We start from the raw sequence: 26,033 nt of genomic DNA, 5'->3' as shown, positions 1-26,033 counted from the left end.
TCCACCAATGCCGTCACTCCATCATAGAAGGCCACAAGATTAGTTAGGCATGACCTTCCTTTGGTGAAGCCGTGCTGGCTGTCTCGGATCACATGCTCATTCTTTATGTGACCGAGCATGTTGTCCAGGAGGATCTGTTCCATCATCTTCCCAGGCACGGAGGTGAGACTCACCGGCCTGTAGTTCCCCGGGTCCTCCCTGCTCCCCTTCTTGTATATGGGAGTGACGTGACCCTTCCTCCAGTCGTCCGGGACCTCACCTGACAGCCACGACTTCTCAAATATGATGGAGAGCGGCTCGGCAACCACCTCAGCCAGCTCCTTCAGGACCCTGCGATGCACGCCATCCGGCCCCATAGACTTGTATTCATTCAGTCTAAGGAGGCACTCTCGGACTTGCTCTGCCCTTACAGTGGGGAGGGATTTACCTCCTTGGTCCCCACATAGAGGTTTGGGGATGCAGGGCTCAGGGACGTGAAAAAGACTAGAATCCTGGCCACCAGTGAAGACCGAGGTGAAGAACTCATTCAGCACCTCAGCTTTCTCTTCATCTGTTGAAGCCAGTTCTCCTTTTAAATTTACCAAAGTAGGTACGCCCGTTTTGGCCTGTCTCTTCTGGGCAATGTACCTGTAGAAGGTTTTCTTATTGTTTTTCATGTCCCTTGCCAAGTTCAGTTCTGCCTGCGCCTTGGCTTCCCTGATCCCACGTCTGCAAGTCCGGACGTTATTCCTGTACTCTTCCCAGGTGACACAGCCTTGTTTCCAGAGCTTGTACACCCCTTTCTTCGCCCTCAGTTCTCTCAGCAGGTCCTTGCTGAGCCATGCCGGTTTCCTACCTCGCCTGCCCACTTTCTTATTCAGAGGAATGGAGACCTCTTGTGCTTCCAGGAGGGCATCTTTGAAGAGCCGCCAGCTCTCCTCAACATCCTTGTCTTTGAGGGCAGCGCGCCAGGGGATCTTGGCCAGCAATCCATTGAGTAGCTTGAAGTCTGCTCTTCTGAAGTTCAGTGTCCTGGTCCTGCTCTTTGCCAGGCCCACATCGCTTGAGATCACAAACTCAACCAGGCGCGGTCGCTGGAGCCCAGGCAGCCTCCAACCTTGACGCCTTTGATGATCTCCTCGGCGTTGGTGAGCAGCAGGTCCAGCAACGCTTCACCTCTGGTCGGTCTGTCCAATACCTGAACCAGAAAGCTATCATCAATGGATTCCAAGAGCCTTCTGGAGCTCTTGCAGCTCGCCGTGTGGTTTTCCCAGCAGATGTCCGGATGGTTGAAGTCCCCCACCAGGACAAGAGCCCGTGAGCCAGACATCTCACGCATCTGGAGCAAGAAAGCCTCGTCGACAGCCTCCCCTTGATCAGGTGGTCTGTAGTATAGCCCTAACACCAGCTGACCTATATTTGTCCCATCTCTAATCCTAACCCACAGGCTCTCAACCTGTTCCTGACTGCTTCTCGTAGGGAGCTCCTCACAGTTTATCCAATCTCTGACATAGAGAGCAACTCCCGCACCCCTCCTACCTTGCCTATCTCTCCTAAAGAGTCTATAGCCGTCGATGGCAGTATCCCAATTGTGGGAGTCATCCCACCATGTTTCTGTGATAGCAACAAGGTCATAACTTCCCGAGTGCATCACAGTTTCCAGTTCCTGCTGCTTGTTACTCAGGCTGCATGCGTTGGTATAAAGGCACTTCAGCCGGGCTATCCGTCACGCCATCTTTATAAGGGATCAAGGATCCCCTAGAACAGCAGCATCCCCAGCATCCCCCTGCCCTACTCCTTCCCTATGCACTCTGCTGTCATTGCCCATGGAGTTTGGTACAAGCCCTCGAATGACCCGTTCAACCCCAGTAGCCCTTATTTTGTCCCCTTCCCCCTTCATTCCTAGTTTAAAGATCTGTCAATGAGACCCGCTAATTCTTCAGCTAAGATCCTCTTACCCCTCAGCCCCCCTCCCTTTGTGGGGTGAGCGGGCCGTGGGAGGGGAAGAGCCCAGCAGGCAGAGGAGCGCTGGAGGAAGCGGCCTTCTGCTAATGCCCCAAAACCCCGCTTGTTCCTCTCAAGGAGTTGCTCGTGCTGCTCGTGGTGTCGTGGTTTTGCCATCTTTGCTTCTCGGTGTTCCACACCATGACATCATGCGGGGCACTGCAGTTTCACTGTTGATGCTCAAGTTCTGGTACCTGCCCAGAGAAGGGCAACGAAACTGGTGAGGGGTCTGGAGCACAAACCTTATGAGGAGCGTCTGAGGGAGCTGGGATTGTTCAGTCTGGAGAACAGGAGCTCAGGGGAGGCCTCACTGCTCTCTACAACCTCCTGAAGGGAGGCTGTGGTGTAAAAGGGTCTGGCCTCTTCTCCCAGGCAAATAGCAGGACCCGAGGAAACGGCCACAAGTTGCAGCAGAGGAGGTTTAGGTTGGACATGAGGAGAAACTTCTTCCGTCAGAGGGTGGTCAGGCACTGCAATGGCTGCCCAGGGAGGTGGTGGAGTCGCCGTCCCTGGCAGTGTTCAAGAGGCGCCTGGCTGAGGAGCTACGAGATGTGGTTTAGTGCTTGTGGTACTGATAGGAATGGGAGGGGGGTTGGACTGGATGATCTTGCAGGTCGTTTCCAACCTTGTGATTCTGTGATTCTGAGAAGAAGAACTGCATTCCCCATTGGACTCTGCGGTCACAAGAGCAGATAGAGCTCCTGCAAGGGCACCCGATGCTCTTCTTCGCCTGCTCTTCTTTGCCGGCTCTCCTCCCGTCTCCCTGCTGCTCAGCTGGACCGCGCATCTCACCTCAGCCTTGTGCTGAGGCCATTCCACCTTTCGGACATTTTCTCTCTCCCTATGCGTGATTTATTAGCTTCAGTTCTGATTGTACTGTATTACTGTGTTATCTTGCATTCCAATACCATATTTAGTAAATTAGTTTGTTTCTGCTCAGATCGTTGCTGCTGTTTTTAATTATTTTGGGGTCCCCTGTTCCCTATTTCTGGAGGTGCAGATGTTGCAAAATCCGTCCGCACCGCCAGTCATGGAACTGGGCCGAACCAGCCTGGAAACCATTGGCAGTGAGGAGCCCAGACGCCCCTCTTGTCCTACAGCCCTAGGTTCCAGAGGATTGGAGGCTTGCTGATGTGACTCCCATCTACAAGAAGGGCCGTGAGGAGGATCCGGGAAACTGCAGGCTTGTCAGCCTGACATCAGTGCCAGGGAAGGTCATGGAACAAATCCTCCTGGCAGAGATCTCATGGCTCGTGCGCAACGTCCACGGGATCAGGCCCAGCCAGCAGGGGTTCATGAAAGGCAGGTCGTGTTTGACCAACCTCATCTCCTTGTACGACTAGGTGACCAAACTGGTAGATGAGGGAAAGGCAGTTGATGTATCTACCTAGACTTCAGCAAAGCCTTTGACATGGTCTCACACAGTATCCTTCTGAGGAACCTGGCTGCCCATGGCTTGGACAGTTTTACCCTCTGTTGGATAAGGAACTGGCTGTGGGCTGTGCTCAACGGGTGGTGGTCAATGGAGTGAAGTCCAGCTGGAGACCTGTGACAAGTGGTGTCCCCCAGGGGTCGGTGCTGGGCCCATCCTGTTTCATATCTTCATTGATGACTTAGATGAAGGGATTGAGGGCACCCTGAGTAAGTTTGCAGATGACACCAAGTTGGGAGGTGGTGTCGATCTGCCTGAGGGCAGGGAGGCCCTGCAGAGGGATCTGGATCAGCTGGATCGCTGGGCTGAGGTGAATGGGATGAGGTTTAACAAGGCCAAGTGTCGGGTCCTGCGCTTCGGGCACAAACATTAGGAGAAAATTTTTCTCTCAGAGGGTGGTCAGGCACTACAATGGCTGCCCAGGGAGGTGGTGGAGTTGCTGTCCCTGGCAGTATGCAAGAGGTGCCTGGATGAGGAGCGACGAGATGTGGGTCAGTCGCTTGTGATACTATCGGAGAATGGGAGGGTGGTTGGACGAGATGATGTTGAAGGTTGTTTCCAACCTTGTGATTCTATGATTCTATGATTCTAAGACCTCCGGGAGAGCAGCCCTGCGGAGAAGGACTGGGGGTCCTGGTGGACGAGGAGCTGGGCATGAGGCAGCAGTGAGCGCCTGCAGCCCGGAATGCAGCCAATGTGTTCTGGGCTGCATGAGAAAGGGGCGGCCAGCAGGGAGAGGGAGGTGATCGTCCCCTCCATCGGCTCCTGTGAGACCCCATCTGCAGCGCTGCGTCCTGCTGGGGCCCCCAGTACAGGAAGGACGGGGAGCTCTGGGAGTCCAGAGGGGCACTGAGATGAGCAGAGGGCTGGAGCAGCTCTGTGTGAGGAAAGGCTGAGGGAACTGGGCTTGTTTGGCTTGGAGAAGAGAAGGCTGCAGGGAGACCTGATGGTGGCCTTCAGTGCTTGAAAGGAGCGGATGAACAGGAGGGGGAACGGCTGTGTGTGAGGGTGGGTGGTGACAGGACAAGGGGAATGGCTTGAAAGTGAGCCAGGGGAGGTTTGGGTTGGATGTGAGGAGGAAGTTTTGGAGCCAGAGGGTGGTGAGGCAGTGGCACAGGTTGCCCAAGGAGGCTGTGGATGCCCCATCCATCCCTGCAGGCATTCAAGGCCAGGCTGGATGTGGCTCTGGGCAGCCTGGGCTGCTGGTTGGCGACCTGCACACAGCAGGGCTTGGAGCTGGATGAGCGCTGTGCTCCTTTGCAGCCCAAGCCATTCTATGGCACTACAGTCTCATTAGTTCTTCGTTAAGGCACACAGTGCCGTTGATTTTGGTCCTGTACCAATAGTCTGTTAATAGACACCACAGGGGGAGATGCTGGGGTTGCAGACAACGCTCAGAACGCAGGCTGAGAACCAACACTGACAGGCGTGTAAGAGGACACAGAGAAGACAGGCTGTGTGCAGGGGAGCAGAGCAGACGTGGGGCAAAGCCCCGCCTGGTGACCACCCCGAATGGAGGAGCAGCGCGGGAGCAGAAGCCACGTGTGGCTGTGATGGGGTGGCACTGCGAGGGCAGCCGGTGTGCGGGGCTGGGGGAGACTTGGTGAGTGTTGTGTGGACACGCAGGGGGCCGGAGGCCACAGGAGGGAGCTTGGAGATGAGCGTAAGGCCTGTCAGAGCCTGCAGAGAAGAGCGTGGATTTGAATACGGATCGTTCCCATCTCAGTCCGTGCCTCAGCTGCCACAGAGCAGCATTGGCTTCAGGCTAAAAGAGGGGATTCAGGCGAGATGTGATGCGTCATTCAGCAGAGGGCAGTGAGGTCCTGGCAGGGAGAAGCACAGGTGCCCATCACCGCAGAGCCCCGTGCCACAGAGCTGACGGAAGGCTCCAGAAATTGCTCAGGACGATGCCTGTGATGGAATCAGATTTTATTGGCTGTTGCAGTGGCGGCCGTCCTGCAAGCAGGAGATTTCCATTTCCATTTCCATTTCTGAATTCCACTCGGACTCTGGTAACTCTCAGTCTGCCTGGTGCCAGCCGGCCGCCATCCCGTTGTTTCCTGGACGTCTCAGCGCCCTTCTTATGCTCCTGCCGAGGTGATTGTGGCCCAGGCTGCCCCTTGCTGCCCGAAGGACGGTTCTTGGTCACACAGAGCGCCAGGGGCTGCCAGCACTTCCTGGGGCACGCCATGCCTGGTGCTCTGCTGCCATCCTTCTCCTGGGCAGGATATTCGTGCCGTGCATCTGAGCACACGATGCAATATGACATAGATGTATTCCCACTGGCTAACACAAAGTGTTGCTAGCTGCACGTGTGCACTGCTGATTGTCTTGCAGTCTCTCTTTGTACAAATGTATTCCATGCTCCCCATCTCTGTGACGCTGGATGGCCGTGACATGAAATTCTTCCCTTGTTCTTCTGCAGAAGCAAGACTCCATTCCCACAGAGGGAACTTTGCCATCTGGCCGTCAAGAGCAGCCCCTGCCCTTGGCGTTGGCACGGGGTGGGCTTCGAGGGCCCTTCCCACCCGGACCGGGATGTGGTTCTGCAGTTCTGCGATGCAGCCCCAGGCTGGATGCGGCCCCACAGCTGCTCGGGGCACTGCTGGGCTGCGTGAGCCCGGGATGGGAAGGGAAACCTTCACTGCTCTGAGCCGGGGAGCGCGGTGGGGCTGTGGCGGTGCCGGGCCCCGCACTCGGCCTCGGAGGCTCTTCCTCCCCGCTCAGGGCTGTGCACGGCGGCGCCTCCAGCACTCCTGCAGCCGCCGCCACAGCCTGGAGAAGCAAGCCTGCAGGCACTGCCCGGCCCGGCACAGCCTTGGGGCCGCCCGCAGGTGGGCTGAGCCCATGGGACACCAGCGGGACCCTGTAGGGCTGCTCCTGTCTGCCTCCAATGGGACGCTCTGGTCCAGCTCCTTTGGGGCACTCCCATGGCCTTCAATGTCTATCTGTACATCTCTTGATGTGTTCACCTCCGTATCTGTGTCCATATTCATGTTGTCCACCTGCTGTGGCTGCCACCTCCCATTACCAACAACATCCATCTGTATACGCAGATGGATGCTGGGGGGCTCCTGGACTGGAGGCTCCTCTGCTGGAGGCTCCTGTGCTGGGGGCTCCCTGGGGGTCCCGGCCACTCCCTGCCGCTCCAGCAGTGCCTGCAGCAGTTGGCAGCGGCGCTCAACGGCTGCCTGGTTTTCCTGGATGACTCGGAGCAGCTCCTGGATGAGCTTCGTGTAGGAGCATTTGGGCTCTGTTGGGCTCTGCGCTTCAACCCTGGTGGAGATCTGCTTGCTTGGCCCCAGGGAATGAAGGGGGCTGGGGGCTGCTGCCGGGAGAGCTGGGGGCTCAGGGCTGGGACTCAGGGCTGGCTGCGTCTCTGCCTCTGCCTCTGGCTCTCTCTCTTCCTCTCTCTGTGCCTCTACCTCTGGGTTGGTCCGAGGGACAAGAGCAGCCAACTCTGCCAGAGCTCCAGGCCAGGGCTCTGGGAAGGAGTAGAGGGAGGAAAAGGAGGAGGACGCAGAAGCAGCAGCCAGGGAGCCCAGGGACTCCATGGATGCCAGCGGGGCCCGGAGGAGCTTCATACTCCTTTCATCTGGGTTCAGCCTGCAGGAGGAAATGGAGGAGTTGAGGGGACCCGCTACTCCCACGCCCAGGGTTTGGGCCATGACCCCAGTGGAGCCTCCTCCCATGGTCCTGACCCCAGGCCCTGCAGCAGTGGGAGCAGGTCTGGCCAAGAGCACTCACCGCTGTTCCCAGGCTGGTGACGCCATCCCCGCTGCTCCGTCCTTCCGCCCTGCATCTACCAAAGCAAGAAGCAAGAGTGTGTGAGCGGCGGGGACCCCCTGCTCAGCCCCACACTGGGCTGCCGACCCCTTGCAGGGTGCTCAGCTGGGGAGTCGGGGCTGCTCACCTCTCCCCTCCTCCATCTGGGTGCTCGTCTCTGTCCTCTTCTTCCGTAACCTCCGACAGAACTTCTGTGGGAGCAGGGAGAGGTGGGTTGAGGGGCTGCCCCTGGGCCCCACAGCCCCTGTGCCCCACAGCCCCTCAGCCATCACCTACCTGCAGCTGCCGGAAGGGCAGCAGCACGATTGAGGCCAGGCAGACCTGCAGCATCAGCTTCAGCTGCGTGGCCATCCCAAGCGGTCCTGGAGAGCTGGGGCTCTCCATGATCACAGCGATGCTCCTCCACTCGTGCTCCGGTGATGCTCCGTCACTTGCGCAGGAGGAATGTGGCCGGCTCTGCTCATGGCATGCCAGCTGAGCTCCTGCAGGCCCCCCTCTGTGACACGCAGGACCTCTCATTGTGATGCAACAGTCCCAGCGTTCCATTCCCGCCCTCCGGCCTGCAGCACCGCATGGATCTTTGGATTTACCAGAGCCCCGTGCCACAGAGCTGACGGAAGGCTCCAGAAATTGCTCAGGACGATGCCTGTGATGGAATCAGATTTTATTGGCTGTTGCAGTGGCGGCCGTCCTGCAAGCAGGAGATTTCCATTTCCATTTCCATTTCTGAATTCCACTCGGACTCTGGTAACTCTCAGTCTGCCTGGTGCCAGCCGGCCGCCATCCCGTTGTTTCCTGGACGTCTCAGCGCCCTTCTTATGCTCCTGCCGAGGTGATTGTGGCCCAGGCTGCCCCTTGCTGCCCGAAGGACGGTTCTTGGTCACACAGAGCGCCGGGGGCTGCCAGCACTTCCTGGGGCACACCATGCCTGGTGCTCTGCTGCCATCCTTCTCCTGGGCAGGATATTCGTGCCGTGCATCTGAGCACACGATGCAATATGACACAGATGTGTTCCCACTGGCTAACACGAAGTGTTGCTAGATGTACGTGTGCACTGCTGATTGTCTTGCAGTCTCTCTCTCTTTGTACAAATTTATTCCATGCTCCCCATCTCTGTGACGCTGGACGGCCGTGACATGAAATTCTTCCCTTGTTCTTCTGCAGAAGCAAGACTCCATTCCCACAGAGGGAACTTTGCCATCTGGCCGTCAAGAGCAGCCCCTGCCCATGGCGTTGGCACGGGGTGGGCTTCAAGGGCCCTTCCCACCCGGACCGGGATGTGGTTCTGCAGTTCTGCGATGCAGCCCCAGGCTGGATGTGGCCCCACGGCTGCTCGGGGCACTGCTGGGCTGCGTGAGCCCGGGATGGGAAGGGAAACCTTCACTGCTCTGAGCCGGGGGAGCGCGGTGGGGCTGTGGCGGTGCCGGGCCCCGCACTCGGCCTCGGAGGCTCTTCCTCCCCGCTCAGGGCTGTGCACGGCAGCACCTCCAGCACTCCTGCAGCCGCCGCCACAGCCTGGAGCAGCAAGCCTGCAGGCACTGCCCGGCCCGGCACAGCCTTGGGGCCGCCCGCAGGTGGGCCGAGCCCATGGGACACCAGCGGGACCCTGTAGGGCTGCTCCTGCCTGGCTCTATCGGGATGCTCGTGTCCAGATTTTTTGGGTCACTCCCTTGGTCTTCAATATCTATCAGCACATCTCTCGGCATGTTCACCTCCGCATCCATATCCACGGTGCCCAACTCCTCCCGCTGCCACCTCCCAGTACCAAGAACATCCATCTGTATACGCAGATGGATGCTGGGGGGCTCCTGGGCTGGAGGCTCCTCTGCTGGAGGCTCCTCTGCTGGAGGCTCCTGTGCTGGGGGCTCCCTGGGGGTCCCGGCTGCTCCCTGCTGCTCCAGCAGTGCCTGCAGCAGTTGGCAGCGGCGCTCAACGGCTGCCTGGTTTTCCCGGATGACTCGGAGCAGCTCCTGGATGAGCTCCGTGTGGGAGTATTTGGGCTCTGTTGGGCTCTGCACTCCATCCCTGGGGGAGATCTGCTTGCTTGGCCCCAGGGAATGAAGGGGGCTGGGGGCTGCTGCCGGGAGAGCTGGGGGCTCAGGGCTGGGGCTCAGGGCTGGCTGCGTCTCTGCTTCTGCCTCTGGCTCTCGCTCTTCCTCTCGCTCTGCCTTTGACTCTGGTTGTGGCTCTGGGTTGGTCCGAGGGACAAGAGCAGCCAACTCTGCCAGAGCTCCAGGCCAGGGCTCTGGGAAGGAGTAGAGGGAGGAAAAGGAGGAGGACGCAGAAGCAGCAGCCAGGGAGCCCAGGGACTCCATGGATGCCAGCGGGGCCCGGAGGAGCTTCATACTCCTTTCGTCTGGGTTCAGCCTGCAGGAGGAAATGGAGGAGTTGAGGGGACCCGCTACTCCCACGCCCAGGGTTTGGGCCATGACCCCAGTGGAGCCTCCTCCCATGGCCCTGACTCCAGGCCCTGCAGCAGTAGGAACAGGTCTGGCCAAGAGCACTCACCGCTGTTCCCAGGCTGGTGACGCCATCCCCGCTGCTCCGTCCTTCCGCCCTGCATCTACCAAAGCAAGAAGCAAGAGTGTGTGAGCGGCGGGGACCCCCTGCTCAGCCCCACACTGGGCTGCCGACCCCTTGCAGGGTGCTCAGCTGGGGAGTCGGGGCTGCTCACCTCTCCCCTCCTCCATCTGGGTGCTCATCTCTGTCCTCTTCTTCCGTAACCTCCGACAGAACTTCTGTGGGAGCAGGGAGAGGTGGGTTGAGGGGCTGCCCCTGGGCCCCACAGCCCCTGTGCCCCACAGCCCCTCAGCCATCACCTACCTGCAGCTGCCGGAAGGGCAGCAGCACGATTGAGGCCAGGCTGAGCTGCAGCATCAGCTTCAGCTGCGTGGCCATCCCAAGCGGTCCTGGAGAGCTGGGGCTCTCCATGATCACAGCGATGCTCCTCCACTCGTGCTCCGGTGATACTCCGTCGCTTGCGCAGGAGGAATGAGGCCGGCTCTGCTCATGGCATGCCAGCTGAGCTCCTGCAGGCCCCCCTCTGTGACACGCAGGACCTCTCATTGTGATGCAACAGTCCCAGCGTTCCATTCCCGCCCTCCGGCCTGCAGCACCGCATGGAACTTTGGATTTAGCAGAGCTCTCCATGCTGAGCACCGGGGCTCTTAGAAACCCACAGCCGCTCCCCCCTGCTGGCCCTGGAGCTCCCGGGCTGCAGGAATTGCCCCGCACTGGGCCTTTGCTCCTGCAGGACAGCAGAGGGCCGCGGCCTCACCGCAGCACCTCCAGAGTGCGCAGAATGAAAGCAAACAAAGCAAGCAGGCACTTCTGCTTCGGGCCCTGTCCTGTTCGGCGGCTCCGCTTGCAGGGCCCCCGGCGCCTGCAGGGCAGCGCCACGCAGCAGTGGGGACAGCGGGAAGAGCAGCGGGACAGGGACAGCAGAGCTGTGGGGGCGCTGCGGGGGGAATCTCCAGGGACAGCGGGGCGGGAGCGGGGCGCTGCTGCCATCCCTGGGCCGTCGGGGCGAGGACGCCGTGTGGAGCCTTCTTCCCAGGGGATGAGGGCTGTAGTCTGGGGGGGAGGGCCGCCATCAGGGCCATGTGGGTCCCTTTTGGAGCTGACAGAATCACAGAATCACAGAATCACCCGGGTTGGAAGGGACCCCAAGGATCATGTAGTTCCAACCCCCCTGCCTAGCAGGGCCACCAAACATCCACATTCAGATCAGGTTGCCCAGGACCCCGTCCAACCTGGCCTTGAACACGTCCAAGGACGGGGCATCCACAACCTCCCTGGGCAGCCCGTTCCAGGGCCTAACCACTCTCCTAGTAAAGAACTTCCCCCTAACATCCAACCTAAATCTTCCCTCCTTCAACTTAAAACCATTTCCCCTCGTCCTGCTGTTGTCAGCCCTTTTGAAGAGTTTACTCCCCTCCTGGGTGTAGGTTCCCTTCAGGTATTGATAGGCTGCAATGAGGTCACCCCGCAGCCTTCTCTTCTCCAGGCTGAACAAGCCCAACTCCCTCAGCCTGTCCTCATAGGGGAGGTGCTCCAGCCCCCTGATCATCTTAGTCGCCCTCCTCTGGACCCTTTCCAAAATCTCAATGTCTTTCTTGTACTGAGGGCTCCACACCTGGACACAGTACTCCAGGTGGGGCCTCACAAGAGCCGAGTAGAGAGGGACAATCACCTCCCTGTCCCTGCTGGCCACCCCTCTCCTGATGGAGCCCAGGATCCCATTTGCCTTTTGAGCTGCCAGAGCGCACTGCTGGCTCATGTTCAGTCTCTCGTCCATCAGGACCCCCAGGTCCTTCTCTGCCGAGCTGCTCTCCAGTCCCACTCCTCCCAGCCTGTACAGGTGCCTGGGGTTCTTCCGGCCCAAATGCAAAACCCTGCACTTTGCCGTGTTGAACCTCATCAGGTTCACCCGAGCCCAGCCCTCCAGCCTGTCGAGGTCCCTCTGAATGGCATCCCTTCCTTCCACCGTATCAACCGCACCACTCAGCTTGGTGTCGTCAGCAAACTTGCTGAGGGTGCACTCAATTCCCTCATCGATGTCATTAATAAAGATGTTAAAGAGCACCGGTCCCAAGACAGACCCTTGGGGGACACCGCTTGTTACCGGCCTCCACCTGGACATAGAGCCATTGACCACCACCCTCTGTCTGCGGCCTTTCAACCAATTGCTCATCCATCGGGTCGTCCACCCATCAAATCCACTTCCCTCCAATTTGGAGATGAGGATGTGGTGGGGGACCATGTCAAAGGCCTTGCTCAGGTCCAGGTAAATGACATCGGTCGCCTTCCCTTCGTCCACCAATGCCGTCACTCCATCATAGAAGGCCACAAGATTAGTTAGGCATGACCTTCCTTTGGTGAAGCCGTGCTGGCTGTCTCGGATCACATGCTCATTCTTTGTGTGACCGAGCATGTTGTCCAGGAGGATCTGTTCCATCATCTTCCCAGGCACGGAGGTGAGACTCACCGGCCTGTAGTTCCCCGGGTCCTCCCTGCTCCCCTTCTTGTATATGGGAGTGACGTGACCCTTCCTCCAGTCGTCCGGGACCTCACCTGACAGCCACGACTTCTCAAATATGATGGAGAGCGGCTCGGCAACCACCTCAGCCAGCTCCTTCAGGACCCTGCGATGCACGCCATCCGGCCCCATAGACTTGTATTCATTCAGTCTAAGGAGGCACTCTCGGACTTGCTCTGCCCTTACAGTGGGGAGGGATTTACCTCCTTGGTCCCCACATAGAGGTTTGGGGATGCAGGGCTCAGGGACGTGAAAAAGACTAGAATCCTGGCCACCAGTGAAGACCGAGGTGAAGAACTCATTCAGCACCTCAGCTTTCTCTTCATCTGTTGAAGCCAGTTCTCCTTTTAAATTTACCAAAGTAGGTACGCCCGTTTTGGCCTGTCTCTTCTGGGCAATGTACCTGTAGAAGGTTTTCTTATTGTTTTTCACGTCCCTTGCCAAGTTCAGTTCTGCCTGCGCCTTGGCTTCCCTGATCCCACGTCTGCAAGTCCGGACGGCATTCCTGTACTCTTCCCAGGTGACACAGCCTTGTTTCCAGAGCTTGTGCACCCCTTTCTTCGCCCTCAGTTCTCTCAGCAGGTCCTTGCTGAGCCATGCCGGTTTCCTACCTCGCCTGCCCACTTTCTTATTCAGAGGAATGGAGACCTCTTGTGCTTCCAGGAGGGCATCTTTGAAGAGCCGCCAGCTCTCCTCAACATCCTTGTCTTTGAGGGCAGCGCGCCAGGGGATCTTGGCCAGCAATCCATTGAGTAGCTTGAAGTCTGCTCTTCTGAAGTTCAGTGTCCTGGTCCTGCTCTTTGCCAGGCCCACATCGCTTGAGATCACAAACTCAACCAGGCGTGGTCGCTGGAGCCCAGGCAGCCTCCAACCTTGACGCCTTTGATGATCTCCTCGGCGTTGGTGAGCAGCAGGTCCAGCAACGCTTCACCTCTGGTCGGTCTGTCCAATACCTGAACCAGAAAGCTATCATCAATGGATTCCAAGAGCCTTCTGGAGCTCTTGCAGCTCGCCGTGTGGTTTTCCCAGCAGATGTCCGGATGGTTGAAGTCCCCCACCAGGACAAGAGCCCGTGAGCCAGACATCTCACGCATCTGGAGCAAGAAAGCCTCGTCGACAGCCTCCCCTTGATCAGGTGGTCTGTAGTATAGCCCTAACACCAGCTGACCTATATTTGTCCCATCTCTAATCCTAACCCACAGGCTCTCAACCTGTTCCTGACTGCTTCTCGTAGGGAGCTCCTCACAGTTTATCCAATCTCTGACATAGAGAGCAACTCCCGCACCCCTCCTACCTTGCCTATCTCTCCTAAAGAGTCTATAGCCGTCGATGGCAGTATCCCAATTGTGGGAGTCATCCCACCATGTTTCTGTGATAGCAACAAGGTCATAACTTCCCGAGTGCATCACAGTTTCCAGTTCCTGCTGCTTGTTACTCAGGCTGCATGCGTTGGTATAAAGGCACTTCAGCCGGGCTATCCGTCTCGCCACCTTTATAAGGGATCTAGGATCCCCTAGAACAGCAGCATCCCCAGCATCCCCCTGCCCTACTCCTTCCCTATGCACTCTGCTGTCATTGCCCATGGAGTTTGGTACAAGCCCTCGAATGACCCGTTCAACCCCAGTAGCCCTTATTTTGTCCCCTTCCCCCTTCATTCCTAGTTTAAAGATCTGTCAATGAGACCCGCTAATTCTTCAGCTAAGATCCTCTTACCCCTCAGCCCCCCTCCCTTTGTGGGGTGAGCGGGCCGTGGGAGGGGAAGAGCCCAGCAGGCAGAGGAGCGCTGGAGGAAGCGGCCTTCTGCTAATGCCCCAAAACCCCGCTTGTTCCTCTCAAGGAGTTGCTCGTGCTGCTCGTGGTGTCGTGGTTTTGCCATCTTTGCTTCTCGGTGTTCCACACCATGACATCATGCGGGGCACTGCAGTTTCACTGTTGATGCTCAAGTTCTGGTACCTGCCCAGAGAAGGGCAACGAAACTGGTGAGGGGTCTGGAGCACAAACCTTATGAGGAGCGGCTGAGGGAGCTGGGATTGTTCAGTCTGGAGAACAGGAGCTCAGGGGAGGCCTCACTGCTCTCTACAACCTCCTGAAGGGAGGCTGTGGTGTAAAAGGGTCTGGCCTCTTCTCCCAGGCAAATAGCAGGACCCGAGGAAACGGCCACAAGTTGCAGCAGAGGAGGTTTAGGTTGGACATGAGGAGAAACTTCTTCCGTCAGAGGGTGGTCAGGCACAGCAATGGCTGCCCAGGGAGGTGGTGGAGTCGCCGTCCCTGGCAGTGTTCAAGAGGCGCCTGGCTGAGGAGCTACGAGATGTGGGTTAGTGCTTGTGGTACTGATAGGAATGGGAGGGGGGTTGGACTGGATGATCTTGCAGGTCGTTTCCAACCTTGCGATTCTGTGATTCTGAGAAGAAGAACTGTATTCCCCATTGGACTCTGCGGTCACAAGAGCAGATAGAGCTCCTGCAAGGGCACCCGATGCTCTTCTTCGCCTGCTCTTCTTCGCCTGCTCTCCTCCCGTCTCCCTGCTGCTCAGCTGGACCGCGCATCTCACCTCAGCCTTGTGCTGAGGCCATTCCACCTTTCGGACATTCTCTCTCTCCCTATGCGTGATTTATTAGCTTCAGTTCTGATTGTACTGTATTACTGTGTTATCTTGCATTCCAATACCATACTTAGTAAATTAGTTTGTTTCTCCTCAGATCGTTGCCGCTGTTTTTAATTATTTTGGGGTCCCCTGTTCCCTATTTCTGGAGGCGCAGATGTTGCGAAATCCGTCCGCGCCGCCAGTCACAGAACTGGGCCGAACCAGCCTGGAAACCATTGGCAGTGAGGAGCCCAGAAGCCCCTCTTGTCTTACAGCCCCTCCTGTCCCTGCAGCCTGTCATGTCCCTGCAGCCCTCACATGGAGCAGAGGAGCAGCTGTGAGCACTGCTCTCCGTGACCAGGACTGGCCCCAATGGAATGACTTGCAGATGTCAGGGCAGGGCAGGAGAGGGAAAGTAGAGGGAAAGTCCCCAGGGACTGAAAAAGGGAAACGTTGCTCCCATTGTTGAGAAAGGGAGAAAGAAGACCTGGGGAGCTACAGGTCAGTGAGCCTCACCTCTGTGCCCGGGAAGATCGAGGAGCAGATCCTCCTAGAAGCTGTTACATATGAGATGAAGAGGGGATTCGAGACTGCCAGCATCCAAAGGGACCTGGGCAGGCTGGAGGACAGGCCCATGAGAACCCAATGAGGTGCAATAGGGCTGAGTGCAGGGTGCTGCATCGGGTCAGGGCAAAGCCAGGTATTGACACAGACTGGGGGAAGATGTCCTGGAGAGCAGCCCTGCGGAGAAGGACTGGGGGTCCTGGTGGACGAGGAGCTGGGCATGAGGCAGCAGTGAGCGCCTGCAGCCCGGAATGCAGCCAATGTGTTCTGGGCTGCATGAGAAAGGGGCGGCCAGCAGGGAGAGGGAGGTGATCGTCCCCTCCATCGGCTCCTGTGAGGCCCCATCTGCAGCGCTGCGTCCTGCTGGGGCCCCCAGCACAGGAAGGACGTGGAGCTCTGGGAGTCCAGAGGGGCACTGAGATGAGCAGAGGGCTGGAGCAGCTCTGTGTGAGGAAAGGCTGAGGGAACTGGGCTTGTTTGGCTTGGAGAAGAGAAGGCTGCAGGGAGACCTGATGGTGGCCTTCAGTGCTTGAAGGGAGCGGATAAACAGGAGGGGGAAGGGCTGTGTGTGAGGGTGGGTGGTGACAGGACAAGGGGAATGGCTTGAAAGTGAGCCAGGGGAGGTTTGGGTTGGATGTGAGGAGGAAGTTTTGGAGGCAGAGGGTGGTGAGGCAGTGGCACAGGTTGCCCAAGGAGGCTGTGGATGCCCCATCCCTGCAGGCATTCAAGGCCAGGCTGGATGTGGCTCTGGGCAGCCTGGGCTGCTGGTTGGCGACCTGCACACAGCAGGGCTTGGAGCTGGATGAGCGCTGTGCTCCTTTGCAGCCCAGGCCGTTCTATGGCAATACAGTCTCATTAATTCCTCCTTAAGGCACACAGTGCCGTTGATTTTGGTCCTGTACCAATAGTCTGTTAATAGACACCACAGGGGGAGATGCTGGGGTTGCAGACAACGCTCAGAACGCAGGCTGAGAACCAACACTGACAGGCGTGTAAGAGGACACAGAGAAGACAGGCTGTGTGCAGGGGAGCAGAGCAGACGTGGGGCAAAGCCCCGCCTGGTGACCACCCCGAATGGAGGAGCAGCGCGGGAGCAGAAGCCACGTGTGGCTGTGATGGGGTGGCACTGCGAGGGCAGCCGGTGTGCGGGGCTGGGGGAGACTTGGTGAGTGTTGTGTGGACACGCAGGGGGCCGGAGGCCACAGGAGGGAGCTTGGAGATGAGCGTAAGGCCTGTCAGAGCCTGCAGAGAAGAGCGTGGATTTGAATACGGATGTTTCCCATCTCAGTCCGTGCCTCAGCTGCCACAGAGCAGCATGGGCTTCAGGCTAAAAGAGGGGATTCAGGCGAGATGTGAGGCGCCATTCAGCAGAGGGCGGTGAGGTCCTGGCAGGGAGAAGCACAGGTGCCCATCACCGCAGAGCCCCGTGCCACAGAGCTGACGGAAGGGTCCAGAAATTGCTCAGGACGATGCCTGTGATGGAATCAGATTTTATTGGCTGTTGCAGTGGCGGCCGTCCTGCAAGCAGGAGATTTCCATTTCCATTTCCATTTCTGAATTCCACTCGGACTCTGGTAACTCTCAGTCTGCCTGGTGCCAGCCGGCCGCCATCCCGTTGTTTCCTGGACGTCTCAGCGCCCTTCTTATGCTCCTGCCGAGGTGATTGTGGCCCAGGCTGCCCCTTGCTGCCCGAAGGACGGTTCTTGGTCACACAGAGCGCCGGGGGCTGCCAGCACTTCCTGGGGCACACCATGCCTGGTGCTCTGCTGCCATCCTTCTCCTGGGCAGGATATTCGTGCCGTGCATCTGAGCACACGATGCAATATGACATAGATGTATTCCCACTGGCTAACACGAAGTGTTGCTAGCTGTACGTGTGCACTGCTGATTGTCTTGCAGTCTCTCTCTCTTTGTACAAATGTATTCCATGCTCCCCGTTTGTGTGACGCTGGACGGCCGTGACATGAAATTCTTCCCTTGTTCTTCTGCAGAAGCAAGACTCCATTCCCACAGAGGTGACTTTGCCGGCTGGCCGTCAAGAGCAGCCCCTGCCCATGGCGTTGGCACGGGCTGGGCTTCGAGGGCCCTTCCCACCCGGACCGGGATGTGGTTCTGCAGTTCTGCGATGCAGCCCCAGGCTGGATGCGGCCCCACAGCTGCTCGGGGCACTGCTGGGCTGCGTGAGCCCGGGATGGGAAGGGAAACCTTCACTGCTCTGAGCCGGGGAGCGCGGTGGGGCTGTGGCGGTGCCGGGCCCCGCACTCGGCCTCGGAGGCTCTTCCTCCCCGCTCAGGGCTGTGCACGGCGGCGCCTCCAGCACTCCTGCAGCCGCCGCCACAGCCTGGAGCAGCAAGCCTGCAGGCACTGCCCGGCCCGGCACAGCCTTGGGGCCGCCCGCAGGTGGGCTGAGCCCATGGGACACCAGCGGGACCCTGTAGGGCTGCTCCTGTCTGCCTCCAATGGGACGCTCTGGTCCAGCTCCTTTGGGGCACTCCCATGGCCTTCAATGTCTATCTGTACATCTCTTGATGTGTTCACCTCCGTATCTGTGTCCATATTCATGTTGTCCACCTGCTGTGGCTGCCACCTCCCATTACCAACAACATCCATCTGTATACGCAGATGGATGCTGGGGGGCTCCTGGACTGGAGGCTCCTCTGCTGGAGGCTCCTCTGCTGGAGGCTCCTGTGCTGGGGGCTCCCTGGGGGTCCCGGCCGCTCCCTGCCGCTCCAGCAGTGCCTGCAGCAGTTGGCAGCGGCGCTCAACAGCTGCCTGGTTTTCCCGGATGACTCGGAGCAGCTCCTGGATGAGCTCCGTGTGGGAGTATTTGGGCTCTGTTGGGCTCTGCGCTTCAACCCTGGCGGAGATCTGCTTGCTTGGCCCCAGGGAATGAAGGGGGCTGGGAGTTGCTGCCGGGAGAGCTGGGGGCTCAGGGCTGGGGCTCAGGGCTGGCTGCGTCTCTGACTCTGCCTCCGGCTCTCTCTCTTCCTCTCTCTGTGCCTCTACCTCTGGGTTGGTCCGAGGGACAAAAGCAGCCAACTCTGCCAGAGCTCCAGGCCAGGGCTCTGGGAAGGAGTAGAGGGAGGAAAAGGAGGAGGATGAAGAAGCAGCAGCCAGGGAGCCCAGGGACTCCATGGATGCCAGCGGGGCCCGGAGGAGCTTCATACTCCTTTTGTCTGGGTTCAGGCTGCAGGAGGAAATGGAGGAGTTGAGGGGACCCGCTACTCCCACACCCAGGGTTTGGGCCATGACCCCAGTGGAGCCTCCTCCCATGGCCCTGACCCCAGGCCCTGCAGCAGTGGGAGCAGGTCTGGCCAAGAGCACTCACCGCTGTTCCCAGGCTGGTGACGCCATCCCCGCTGCTCCGTCCTTCCGCCCTGCATCTGCCAAAGCAAGAAGCGTGTGAGCGGCTGGGACCCCCTGCTCAGCCCCACACTGGGCTGCCGACCCCTTGCAGGGTGCTCAGCTCTGGAGTCGGGGCTGCTCACCTCTCCCCTCCTCCATCTGGGTGCTCGTCTCTGCCCTCTTCTTCCGTAACCTCCGACAGAACTTCTGTGGGAGCAGGGAGAGGTGGGTTGAGGGGCTGCCCCTGTGCTCCTGTGCCCCACAGCCCCACAGCCCCTCAGCCATCACCTACCTGCAGCTGCCGGAAGGGCAGCAGCACGATTGAGGCCAGGCTGAGCTGCAGCATCAGCTTCAGCTGCGTGGCCATCCCAAGCGGTCCTGGAGAGCTGGGGCTCTCCATGATCACAGCGATGCTCCTCCACTCGTGCTCCGGTGATGCTCCGTCGCTTGCGCAGGAGGAATGAGGCCGGCTCTGCTCATGGCATGCCAGCTGAGCTCCTGCAGGCCCCCCTCTGTGACACGCAGGACCTCTCATTGTGATGCAACAGTCCCAGCGTTCCGTTCCCGCCCTCCGGCCTGCAGCACCGCATGGAACTTTGGATTTACCAGAGCCCCGTGCCACAGAGGTGACGGAAGGGTCCAGAAATTGCTCAGGACGATGCCTGTGATGGAATCAGATTTTATTGGCTGTTGCAGTGGTGGCCGTCCTGCAAGCAGGAGATTTCCATTTCCATTTCTGAATTCCACTCGGACTCTGGTAACTCTCAGTCTGCCTGGTGCCAGCCGGCCGCCATCCCGTTGTTTCCTGGACGTCTCAGCGCCCTTCTTATGCTCCTGCCGAGGTGATTGTGGCCCAGGCTGCCCCTTGCTGCCCGAAGGACGGTTCTTGGTCACACAGAGCGCCGGGGGCTGCCAGCACTTCCTGGGGCACGCCATGCCTGGTGCTCTGCTGCCATCCTTCTCCTGGGCAGGATATTCGTGCCGTGCATCTGAGCACACGATGCAATATGACATAGATGTATTCCCAGTGGCTAACACGAAGTGTTGCTAGCTGCACGTGTGCACTGCTGATTGTCTTGCAGTCTCTCTCTCTTTGTACAAATTTATTCCATGCTCCCCGTTTGTGTGACGCTGGACGGCCGTGACATGAAATTCTTCCCTTGTTCTTCTGCAGAAGCAAGACTCCATTCCCACAGAGGTGACTTTGCCGGCTGGCCGTCAAGAGCAGCCCCTGCCCATGGCGTTGGCACGGGCTGGGCTTCGAGGGCCCTTCCCTCCTGGACCGGATGTGTTTCTGCAGTTCTGCGATGCAGCCCCAGGCTGGATGTGGCCCCACGGCTGCTCGGGGCACTGCTGGGCTGCGTGAGCCCGGGATGGGAAGGGAAACCTTCACTGCTCTGAGCCGGGGAGCGCGGTGGGGCTGTGGCGGTGCCGGGCCCCGCACTCGGCCTCGGAGGCTCTTCCTCCCCGCTCAGGGCTGTGCACGGCGGCGCCTCCAGCACTCCTGCAGCCGCCGCCACAGCCTGGAGCAGCAAGCCTGCAGGCACTGCCTGGCCCGGCACAGCCTTGGGGCCGCCCGCAGGTGGGCTGAGCCCATGGGACACCAGCGGGACCCTGTAGGGCTGCTCCTGTCTGGCTCTATCGGGATGCTCGTGTCCAGATTTTTTGGGTCACTCCCTTGGTCTTCAATATCTATCAGCACATCTCTCGGCATGTTCACCTCCGCATCCATATCCACGGTGTCCAACTCCTCCCGCTGCCACCTCCCATTACCAACAACATCCATCTGTATACGCAGATGGATGCTGGGGGGCTCCTGGGCTGGAGGCTCCTCTGCTGGAGGCTCCTCTGCTGGAGGCTCCTGTGCTGGGGGCTCCCTGGGGGTCCCGGCTGCTCCCTGCTGCTCCAGCAGTGCCTGCAGCAGTTGGCAGCGGCGCTCAACAGCTGCCTGGTTTTCCCGGATGACTCGGAGCAGCTCCTGGATGAGCTCCGTGTGGGAGTATTTGGGCTCCGTGGGGCTCTGCACTCCATCCCTGGTGGACATCTGCTTGCTCGGACCCAGGGAATGAAGGGGGCTGGGGGCTGCTGCCGGGAGAGCTGGGGGCTCAGGGCTGGGGCTCAGGGCTGGCTGTGTCTCTGCTTCTGCCTCTGGCTCTCTCTCTTCCTCTCGCTCTGCCTTTGACTCTGGTTTTCGCTCTGGGTTGGTCCGAGGGACAAGAGCAGCCAACTCTGCCAGAGCTCCAGGCCAGGGCTCTGGGAAGGAGTAGAGGGAGGAAAAGGAGGAGGATGCAGAAGCAGCAGCCAGGGATCCCAGGGACTCCATGGATGCCAGCGGGGCCCGGAGGAGCTTCATACTCCTTTTGTCTGGGTTCGTCCTGCAGGAGGAAATGGAGGAGTTGAGGGGACCCGCTACTCCCCTGCCCAGGGTTTGGGCCATGACCCCAGTGGAGCCTCCTCCCATGGCCCTGACCCCAGGCCCTGCAGCAGTAGGAGCAGGTCTGGCCAAGAGCACTCACCGCTGTTCCCAGGTTGGCGACACGATCCCTGCTGCTCCGTCCTTCCGCCCTGCATCTGCCAAAGCAAGAGCGTGTGAGCGGCCTGGACCCCCTGCTCAGCCCCACACTGGGCTGCCGACCCCTTGCAGGGTGCTCAGCTCTGGAGTCGGGGCTGCTCACCTCTCCCCTCCTCCATCTGGGTGCTCGTCTCTGTCCTCTTCTTCCGTAACCTCCGACAGAAATTCTGCGGGAGCAGTGAGAGGCGGGTTGAGGGGCTGCCCCTGGGCCCCACAGCCCCACAGCCCCTCAGCCATCACCTACCTGCAGCTGCCGGAAGGGCAGCAGCACGATTGAGGCCAGGCTGAGCTGCAGCATCAGCTTCAGCTGCGTGGCCATCCCAAGCGGTCCTGAAGAGCTGGGGCTCTCCATGATCACAGCGATGCTCCTCCACTCGTGCTCCGGTGATGCTCCGTCGCTTGCGCAGGAGGAATGAGGCCGGCTCTGCTCATGGCATGCCAGCTGAGCTCCTGCAGGCCCCCCTCTGTGACACGCAGGACCTCTCATTGTGATGCAACAGTCCCAGCGTTCCATTCCCGCCCTCCGGCCTGCAGCACCGCATGGAACTTTGGATTTAGCAGAGCTCTCCATGCTGAGCACCGGGGCTCTTAGAAACCCACAGCGCAGCCCCTCCCCGCCTGCTGGCCCTGGAGCTCCCGGGCTGCAGGAATTGCCCCGCACTGGGCCTTTGCTCCTGCAAGAGAGCAGAGGGCCGCGGCCTCACCGCAGCACCTCCAGAGTGCACAGAATGAAAGCAAACAGAAAGCAAGCAGGCACTTCTGCTTCGGCCCCTGTCCTGTTCGGCGGCTCCGCTTGCAGGGCTCCCGGCGCCTGCAGGGCAGCGCCACGCAGCAGTGGGGACAGCGGGAAGAGCAGCGGGACAGGGACAGCAGAGCTGTGGGGGCGCTGCGGGGGGAATCTCCAGGGACAGCGGGGCGGGAGCGGGGCGCTGCTGCCATCCGTGGGCCGTCGGGGCGAGGACGCCGTGTGGAGCCTTCTTCCCAGGGGATGAGGGCTGTAGTCTGGGGGGGAGGGCCGCCATGGGGGCGATGTGGGTCCCTTTTGGAGCTGACAGCCCCCCTCCCTTTGTGGGGTGAGCGGGCCATGGGAGGGGAAGAGCCCAGCAGGCAGAGGAGCGCTGGAGGAAGCGGCCTTCTGCTAATGCCCAAAAACCCCGCCTGTTCCTCTCAAGGAGTTGCTTGTGCTGCTCGTGGTGTCGTGGTTTTGCCATCTTTGCTTCTCGGTGTTCCACACCATGACATCATGCGGGGCACTGCAGTTTCACTGTTGATGCTCAAGTTCTGGTACCTGCCCAGAGAAGGGCAACGAAACTGGTGAGGGGTCTGGAGCACAAACCTTATGAGGAGCGTCTGAGGGAGCTGGGAATGTTCAGGCTGGAGAACAGGAGGCTCAGGGGAGGCCGCATTGCAACTCTACAACCTCCTGAAGGGAGGCTGTGGTGTAAAAGGGTCTGGCCTCTTCTCCCAGGCAAATAGCAGGACCTGAGGAAACGGCCACAAGTTGCAGCAGAGGAGGTTTAGGTTGGACATGAGGAGAAACTTCTTCCGTCAGAGGGTGGTCAGGCACTGCAATGGCTGCCCAGGGAGGTGGTGGAGTCGCCGTCCCTGGCAGTGTTCAAGAGGCGCCTGGCTGAGGAGCTACGAGATGTGGTTTAGTGCCTGTGGTACTGATAGGAATGGGAGGGGGGTTAGACTGGATGATCTTGCAGGTCGTTTCCAACCTTGTGATTCTGTGATTCTGAGAAGAAGAACTGCATTCCCCATTGGACTCTGCGGTCACAAGAGCAGATAGAGCTCCTGCAAGGGCACCCAATGCTCTTTTTCGCCTGCTCTTCTTTGCCGGCTCTCCTCCCGTCTCCCTGCTGCTCAGCTGGACCGCGCATCTCACCTCAGCCTTGTGCTGAGGCCATTCCACCTTTCGGACATTCTCTCTCTCCCTATGCGTGATTTATTAGCTTCAGTTCTGATTGTACTGTATTACTGTGTTATCTTGCATTCCAATACCATATTTAGTAAATTAGTTTGTTTCTCCTCAGATCGTTGCCGCTGTTTTTAATTATTTTGGGGTCCCCTGTTCCCTATTTCTGGAGGCACAGATGTTGCAAAATCCCTCCGCCCCACCAGCCACGGAACTGGGCCGAACCAGCCTGGAAACCATTGGCAGTGAGGAGCCCAGAAGCCCCTCTTGTCCTACAGCCCTTCAAGGCCCTAAAGCCTCTCAAGGCCCTGCAGCCACTCCTGTCCCTGCAGTCCCTGCTGTCCCTACAGCCCCTCATGTCCCTGCAGCCCCTCATGCCTCTACAGCCCTTAATTTCCCTGCAGTCCCTCCTGTCCCTAAAGCCCCTCCTGTCCCTACGGCCTCTCAAGGCCCTGCAACCCTCACAGGCAGCAGACGAGCAGCTCTGAGCTCTGCTCTCCATGACCAGGACTGGCCCCAATGGAGTGGCTTGCAGATGTCAGGGGAGGGCAGGGCAGCAGAGGGAAAGGAGATGGAGATGATGCAGGGCCTGGAGCTCCACTTAGAGGAAAGGCTGAGTATCCTGGGTCTGTTCAGCCCTGAGAAAAGGAGACTCAGAGGGGATCTGACCAATGCTTGTGAATATCTGAAGCGTGGGAGCCCAAAGGACAAGGCTGAAGCATTGTCAGCGGTCTATGGGAACAGGAGAAGGGGAAACGGCCATAAATTGGAGCATAGGAAGTTTCTCCACAGTGAGGATGGCGGATCTCTGGAGCAGGCTGCCCAGGGAGGCTGTGGCTTCTCCTTCTCTGGAGATATTCCAGACCTGCCTGGACGCCCACTGTGCAGCCTGCTGAAGGGAGCCTGTTTTGCAGGGGGGTTGGACTTGATGAGCTCCAGAGGTCCCTTCCAGCCCCTACCATTCTGTGGGTGAAAAAAGGACTGAAAAATAGAGGCTGTGCCCCTTTGGGCGAGGTGTTGTGGTTTCGTGTTTTTTGTTGTCGTTATGCCACATCATGACATCACATACAAGCAGTGGAGAATGGGGCTGACGGCGGACTACCGTGCCCTGAATGAAGTCACACCCGCAGCACTGGTGCTGTGCCAGGTATGTCAGCACAGCAGTATGAACTGGCGTCAAAAGCAGCCATGTGGTATCCACCCCTGCATAGCCAATGCCTTCTTCTCCGTTCTGTCGTATGCAGGCCACAGTTTGCTTGCACTTGGAGGGGCGTCCAGTACACAGGGAACCGTTTGCCCCAGGGGTGGAAACGCAGCCCAACCATTTGCCATGGGCTGCTCTGAACCACGTTGGAACAGGACGGTGCTCCTGAGCGCCTGCAGCACATCGATGATATCGCTGTGTGGGGTGATAGCAGAGGAAGTTTGAAGGAAGGGGAGCCTATAATTCAAGTTCTTCTGCACGCTGGTTTTGCTATTAAGTGAAACAAAGTGAAGGGACCTGTCCAGGAGATTCAGTTCCCAGGTGTATGATGGCAAGATGGGCATCGCCACATCCCACAGATGGATGGACAACATGCCCACTAGGTCTTCAGCCACCAGCAAAGAAGAGACACAGTCTTTTCTGGGTGCAGTGGGCTTTTGGAGGATGCACATCCCAAACTACAGCCTCGTAGTTTGTACATCACCCCCTCTATCAGGTGATGTGAAGGAACAACAACTTCGCGTGGGTCCCGAGCAGCAGCAGGCTTTTGAAGAGATTAAACAAGAGGCAGCCCGTGCCGTGGCCCTGGGGCCAGTACAGATGGGACAGGGTGTAAAGAACATCCTCTGCACTGCTGCTGGAGAGAAAGGGCCCACCTGGAGTTTGTGGCAAAGAGCCTCAGGAGAGACCCGATGCCGACCCCTGGGATTCTGGAGTGGAGCCTACAGGGGGTCGGAAGAGGGCTTCACTGCAACTGAGAAGGAGGTCTCAGCAGCATACGAGGGGGTTGGGCTGCTTCTGAAGTAATTGGCACTGAAACGCAGCTCCTTCTGGCACCTCGACTGCCAGCGCTGAACTGCATGTTTAAAGGAAAGGTTCCCTCCACCCATCATGCTACTGATGCCACTTGGAGTAAGAGGATTGCACTGATTACACAGCGAGCGAGATGGGGAACCTCAGCCGTCCAGGAATCCTAGAGGTCATCATGGACTGGATTTTGGACACGGTTTAGTGAGAACTATAGGTGATAGGTGGATGGTTGCACTGGATGATCTTGTAGGCCTCTTCCAACCTGGATGTTTCTGTGATTCCGTGGTCATGGACTGGCCTGAAGATAAAAAGTTTGGACCATCATTGGCAGAAGAGGTGTCACGTGCGAAAGAGGCCCCACCGTACAACGCACTGCCAGAAAATGAAACGCGCCCTGTTCACAGGTGGATCGTGTCGTATGGTGGGGGAGCATCGCAGATGGAAAGCTGCTGTGTGCAGCCCCACACGGCGAGTGCCAGAGGCTGCTGAAGGGAAAGGAGGATCAAGGAATGGGCAGAGGTAGAGGCTGTCCAGCTGGCCTTAGACGTTGCTGAACGGGAGAGGTGGCCAATGCTTTATCTTTGCACTGACTCATGGATGGTGGCAAATGCCTTTTGGGGGTGGTTACAGCAGTGGGAACAGAACAACTGGCAACAGAGGGGTAAACCTATTTGGGCTGCTGAATTGTGGAAAGACACTGGTGCCTGAATAAAGGATGTGGTTGTAAAGATGTGCCACGTAGATGCTCATGTGCCCAGCAGTTGAACACGACCTCCCCCTGGTGAACCCGTGCTCAC

At 58.8% G+C, this 26,033-nt stretch overlaps 1 protein-coding gene across 1 annotated transcript; it reads right to left on the bottom strand.

The window, feature by feature from the left end:
- Window positions 1–8,664: 8,664 nt before the first annotated feature.
- LOC125703030 (uncharacterized) lies at window positions 8,665–21,656 on the bottom strand. The gene is made up of 4 exons (XM_048967031.1): window positions 21,549–21,656; window positions 21,408–21,471; window positions 21,249–21,303; window positions 8,665–9,568 (listed from the first exon to the last, which is right to left on the bottom strand). The coding sequence occupies exons 1-4, from the start codon at window positions 21,654–21,656 to the stop codon at window positions 8,665–8,667; spliced, it is 1,131 nt and encodes a 376-aa protein (XP_048822988.1).
- Between the last annotated feature and the right edge of the window lie 4,377 nt (window positions 21,657–26,033).

Source organism: Lagopus muta, chromosome 1 (genome assembly GCF_023343835.1).
Source record: "Lagopus muta isolate bLagMut1 chromosome 1, bLagMut1 primary, whole genome shotgun sequence".
Lineage (NCBI taxonomy): Eukaryota > Metazoa > Chordata > Aves > Galliformes > Phasianidae > Lagopus > Lagopus muta.
Note: the sequence above shows the minus strand (reverse complement) of the source record. Positions and strands in the feature narration are given on the sequence as shown.

What these genes read in the sequence shown, in the direction of transcription:
- LOC125703030 (XM_048967031.1), bottom strand. Translation starts at nt 21,656, where the DNA reads ATGGAGAGCCCCAGCTCTTCAGGACCGCTTGGGATGGCCACGCAGCTG. An exon ending in TGCCCTTCCGGCAGCTGCAG is followed by an intron (nt 21,472 to 21,548) that starts GTAGGTGATGGC and finishes CTGCTCCCGCAG; the next exon opens with AATTTCTGTCGGAGGTTACG. An exon ending in TCGCCAACCTGGGAACAGCG is followed by an intron (nt 9,569 to 21,248) that starts GTGAGTGCTCTT and finishes TTCCTCCTGCAG; the next exon opens with GCTGAACCCAGACGAAAGGA.